Source organism: Bactrocera dorsalis, chromosome 5 (genome assembly GCF_023373825.1).
Source record: "Bactrocera dorsalis isolate Fly_Bdor chromosome 5, ASM2337382v1, whole genome shotgun sequence".
In the NCBI taxonomy this organism is placed as follows: domain Eukaryota; kingdom Metazoa; phylum Arthropoda; class Insecta; order Diptera; family Tephritidae; genus Bactrocera; species Bactrocera dorsalis.
In genome coordinates this window covers 36030209-36036208 of record NC_064307.1, presented here as the reverse complement: position 1 = coordinate 36036208, position 6000 = coordinate 36030209, and the positions used below count along the sequence as shown (strand labels likewise).

Here is a 6000-nt window from a genome sequence, read left to right as displayed (position 1 = left end):
TGACTAGGGTTAGATTAAAGAACATGAAAAACATTTAACCGAAGGTAATATAATCCTCACAAATACAAAGAATTCTTACAAGAACTTGATACCGATCATTCAGTTTGTAGGGCAGTTATATGCACTACTGTTCCGATTTGAACACTTTCTTCTAAGATTACATCAAGGGGTTACATGGGTTTCCTGGAGTAAAAAACAGCCAAATTTCAACAATTTTTTTTGTCATATCAAAAATTAAATATTTGATTCGATTTTTTTATTACAAACATACAATAATAATAAGAACATTCTGAAATTTTTGGAAAAAAAATATGTTAAACTCGGCCATTGCGACTGCATTTTCGGTGACCTCTTGGAAAAAGATGAACCTGGATAACTCCTTACAAGATCATCTGTATAAAGTGGAAAATAAGTGCTTTAGTCAAAAACCGTAATCTAGAACCTGAACGAAGAAAAAAAACTGAAAATAGGAACTTTGGCAGACGTTATTACAAAAAAATATCAAATTCAGTGAAAATTTCGCGACATTATTTTTTCAAATAGTTGTAATCGAAAAAAAAACATCCTTCAGCCAAACTCTTCAGGAATCTATCTCAAAGATTTATAAAATTTCATGAATATTGGTTGGGTAGTTCTCGAGGAATCTTGGCAACCGACTTCAAAAACACAATTTCGATAAAAACGCGTTTAAAGACGGCGCACTTTGAACTAGCTAAAGTGGAAAATATTCTAAAGATGTTGTATGTGTTGTTGACTCAGTCATCACGCTGATCTTAATGTTATATCATATACACGTCACAGAGTATCCAATTTTTTCTTTTGGGTGTTACCAACATCGTGGCAAACTTAGTCTAGCCTCTTCAGGATATAAAGTATAAAGTTTTCTCAAGAGTGTGGATCCATTTGCAATATGTTTACATCGCAAGTTCATGTCTAATCCCTAAATATTGGATCGGTTTAACAAATAAACACCAGTCGGAAAGGGTTAAGTACGATTAAAACCGAACTTTTTATACTCTCGCAAGGATCGAACCTGGAGAAATAACTTCAGATGTTGTTAAAACTTTATATTGAGGAATGTTAGCGAAAGAATTCAACACTCACTAATTCAATGATATATATTTTGTATCTTATTAAATTATATTATACGTCGTGGAGTAACTTAACTTCATAACTATATATTGCCTCATACCTGAAGATTAATGCCAAAATCAACTTAATTAACTCAAATGGGATATATCTGATATAAACTCAAAGAAAGAGACCTAAATTTAATATTATGGATAAAAAAGGAAAAAAATCGACCAGTAATCGAAAATCATTTATAACTGCTTTTTCAATAGGCTTTTTTTAACAAATGACGCGTGCAAGAACTGAAGCCGCTCGACCTTTCCACAGCGAAATCTTTTGCTTGTTTACATACCCATTGTGCCAGAAATGGGCGAAATTCGCTCGAAAACGTTGAATGTTCTTGCTACTATGGGCTCTATGGGCCCATAAACACGCAAAATACCGCATTTTAAACAAAAACGACCCGAAAAGCTGCCAAAAAAACAACGGTTTAGTGTGGTTTCTGCGCCGGTGGAATCATCCATCCATATTTCTTCAAAAATGATACCGTTGAGAAACGTAAACCGTCAATGGCTACCCTTAGCTGCGCCATGACAACTGACTAGTATTTCATACCTGAAATTGAATTTCGTATTCTCAGCGACACTGGGTTTCAACAAGACGGCATCACTTTACACAAATCGCATCAATAAATATATTTATTGAGAGAAGAAATTTAGTGATCAGATAAGATAAGATTTGGGTCGGTCCAATGCACAAAATACCATAAATCTTCCACTGAACCTTTCTCTCGATTAACTCGTAACGTCGACTCATCAGATGTTGTCATCGTAAATGCCTCTGCTCCCTACAACAGGACGGGTATTATAAATGACTTATTGAGTTTTGTCACTGTTCGTCTAGAGAGGGCTTTACTTCTCAATTACCTACTCATTGCAAAATAGCACAAAATAGTTGTTGTTGGTTTCGAGGTTGAAATTCTTGTTGGTTGTTAATGCTAGTTCAATGGAAGAAATTAGCTGCGGCTTCAAAGTTATGGCTGTCAACAGTGACTTGACGTGAGTCGCAAGTACGACGACTATTGGTTTTGATGACAGGAGATATTTCGTCTTGCCCCGTTTACCACTAGACCCATTTGCTTCGCTTCCTTATCCATTCTGGAAGAAAGGAGAAACTAACTGCGCGGTTTATTATACACATTGGCCAATACGAGTATATACGTTATAAGGCAACCGGAAGTAAAAACTATGTATATCTTTCTATTGGGATATTATTAAACGGATTTAATTTCATTTTCGAAACCATCGAAGATTTTTATATTAGGTATATCGGGACTTGAAAAGGTATCAACCGATTTTTACGCATTTTTGGCTAAATTATTATCAGAAAAAGGACTCTCTGTTATATGTTTTCGTATTTGATTTGTGTACTGTAAAAGTGAAGAATCAAATGGAATTTAGAATTAGATTATAGGAAAGGAGGCATGGTTGTGGTCCGACTTCGAGAATTATCATGCCGTTATATAGAAATGTCATGGTTATGTTAGGTACTCAATTTTGATTGAAATTTGTCGGGTAGGTCCTGAAATAAGAGATTTTAGCTAAAATTGGGTGTGTTAGGCCCGTATTCCAATTTTGATACGGCTCTTACAAAACCCTTTCTGCCACCTTTGGTGTACGAAGTGTGTTCAAAAAGTCTCGCGAATCGTAACTGACAGTTTTCTTCGATTGCAGGGACGTGGTGCATCATGAGTTCTTGCCACAGGGAAGAACGGTCAATAAGGAATATTACCTGCAAGTTATGCGCAATTTGCGCGCAGCAATCCGCCAGAAATGCCCAGATTTGTGGAAGAACAAAAATTGGAAAAATGGACCACGATAACGCCCCTGCTCACACATCGTTGCTTGTGCGCGACTTCTTGGCCAAAAACAACACACTAATGGTGCCGCAGCCACCGTATTCACCAGATCTGGCCCCCTGTGACTTTTTCTTGTTCCCTAAACTGAAGAGGCCCATGAAAGGACGACGTTACGCTTCTCTTGACGAGATAAAGACGGCATCGAAGGAGAGATAAAAAAAATGATTTTTTGAAAAGCTTCGATTTCGAGATTGGAAAAACCGTTGGCATAAGTGTATAATATCTCATGGGGATTACTTTGAAGGGGACAAAATGGATATTCATGAATAATAAATAATTTTTGAAAAAACAACAAAATTCGCGATACTTTTGAACACAACTCGTAAAATTTACTGTTTCTGATTAATTTGTTTGGTGATTTATCGCACTCCTAGTCGTTTACAACTTAACCGTGATTCGGAAAGTGGCCCGATTTTTATTCGATTTCACCCATTTTCACACAGCCGGAGTGTATATCGAAAGTATTTGCCTTGAGCGAATTTGGTCTAGTTAACTTGAACGGGTCGAGAGATACATATGTACATATGTATGTATATTGAACTTATTATAGGGCTGGCGCCGCCAACTCTTTCAGAATTTTTCTAACCACAGATGACCCTACCTAAGTCTGCATGTCGTGAAGTTTACCTAAGACAATTTATAACTTTTCGTTCAGTGGTCTTTTTGAGCACTATATTCCAATTATTTTTGGATTATACACACAAGCGTTAGGTGAACAAAACTATACCCATCACTTGTGAAAACTTTATCAGCTGCATTTTCTACTAAAAATATTCTTAAATTTTGTTAACTAAAATTTGGAAGAAAGAATAATCAGATATTTCAGATAAAAGAGCACTAAACTTCACTTAATTTCACACACACACACATTCAAATCACTTTATTAAACGCATTCTTAATATAACGGGTGATTTTTTTGAGGTTAGGATTTTCATGCATTAGTATTGACAGATCACGTGGGATTTCAGACATGGTGTCAAAGAGAAAGATGCTCAGTATGCTTTGACATTTCATCATGAATAGACTTACTAACGAGCAACGCTTGCAAATCATTGAATTTTATTACCAAAATCAGTGTTCGGTTCGAAATGTGTTTCGCGCTTTACGTCCGATTTATGGTCTACATAATCGACAAGTGAGCAAACAATTAATGCGATTGTGACCAAGTTTCGCACTCATTTGGGGTGAAGAGCAACCAGAAGCCGTTCAAGAACTGCCCATGCATCCCGAAAAATGCACTGTTTGGTGTGGTTTGTACGCTGGTGGAATCATTGGACCGTATTTTTTCAAAGATGCTGTTGGACGCAACGTTACGGTGAATGGCGATCGCTATCGTTCGATGCTAACAAACTTTTTGTTGCCAAAAATGGAAGAAACTGAACTTGGTTGACATGTGGTTTCAACAAGATGGCGCTACATGCCACACAGCTCGCGATTCTATGGCCATTTTAAGGGAAAACTTCGGACAACAATTCATCTCAAGAAATGGGGCTACGTCAAGTCTAAAGTCTACAGAAATAAGCCAGCAACTATTCCAGCTTTGGAAGACAACATTTCCGAAGAAATTCGGGCTATTCCGGCCGAAATGCTCGAAAAAGTTGCCCAAAATTGGACTTTCCGAATGGACCACCTAAGACGCAGCCGCGGTCAACATTTAAATGAAATTAACTTCAAAAAGTAAATGTCATGAACCAATCTAACGATTAATATAAAGAACCTATGTGATTTTGCAAATTTTTATGCGTTTTTTAAAAAAAAAAGTTATCAAGCTCTTAAAAAAATCCCCTTTAGAAGAGAAGGAAAAACCCTTTGCCAACTGATAAAATTTCGCAGCATTTGCCAAATTGATTTCATTTTACAAGGAGTGGCGTCCAAAACAGAAGTCGGTTTAAATACTAAATTGTTTACGCAGAAAATAAATACTAAGAATTTGCATTAAATAACGATTAAGTGCTAAAAACTGTTCCTGTGTTTATATGACATGAACAATTTTTCCCTAGCTTTATCGAACTCCTTACTTATTTCATGTCCCTTGTACCCCCTTTACAGAACTTCGACAGTGGTATAATCGCAGCAGTTTTCAGAATCAAAATGCAATCGAAGATTTCACAAATTCCAGCGGCGCACATTCGGACCGCTATGGCCAGGATTTCAGCCTGTTCAGTGCTTACGCCAATAATAAGACCTTCATGAGCTCGCTGCAACCAGCTGTGGAAAAGGACGCACTGAACTACACGGAGCCAAAGTACTATCTGGGTGAGTAAGAAACTTTCGCACAATTTCAATAAAAAATTATAGTTTTTGATTTCAAATTATTTAATTAAACATAATTGTTATTGTTCTAATTCCTCCTCGCATACAGGCGATCTCATACCGGGCACATACTGTTCACGCATTTTCAGCGATTGCGACAGGAAAGCGTGCCGTCTGCAATCACCCAACTTCCCCGGCATTTATCCGCGCAACTTGACCTGCTACTACGCCGTTCGACAGGTGAGTGTGTATTGCAGATCGAATATGATATCCGTATACCAAAGCCAATATACTCAATTAAAGCAATTAAGCATGCAATTTAGCGTGAAGTTCCTAATCAGTACTTCTGATTGGAAGACAAGAGTTTGATGAAGCTATAAAAGCATTTTGATTTACATAATCACTCACAGTGTGTGCTTTGCCACCTTCACTGCCACAGCATCGACGGACTAGCGAACCACTTTGCAGTGAATGCATGGCCATCACCGAGCGAAGCATACAAATTTATTTTAATTCGACTCAGACACTCATTTTCAATGGATTTCGAGCGCTTTTTTGTTACCATGGCAAACAAAACTTCCGGTGAGAAAAAGCGAAAAAATAAAATCTTACCATTTTCGGATTTTTTTTCGAACAAACCTCGAAAGCATGTTAGCAAACACGTGAAATGCACAGAGAAACCACATTCAAAGAAGAACAAAAGTGCACACTGCGGCAAGGAGAGACGGTACGCGAAAGTCAAATGGTGGAAAAATTGA

At 37.2% G+C, this 6000-nt stretch overlaps 1 protein-coding gene across 4 annotated transcripts in view; it reads left to right on the top strand.

Moving 5' to 3' along the window:
* Positions 1 to 6000, top strand: part of LOC105221859 (uncharacterized) — a 189581-nt gene that overhangs the window by 152506 nt on the left and 31075 nt on the right. For all 4 annotated transcript variants that reach the window (XM_049457274.1, XM_049457273.1, XM_049457272.1 and 1 more), the window contains exons 7-8: positions 5039 to 5245; positions 5352 to 5482. In XM_049457274.1, the coding sequence (XP_049313231.1) occupies positions 5039 to 5245; positions 5352 to 5482 (338 nt within the window). The remainder of the gene's footprint in view (positions 1 to 5038; positions 5246 to 5351; positions 5483 to 6000) is intronic.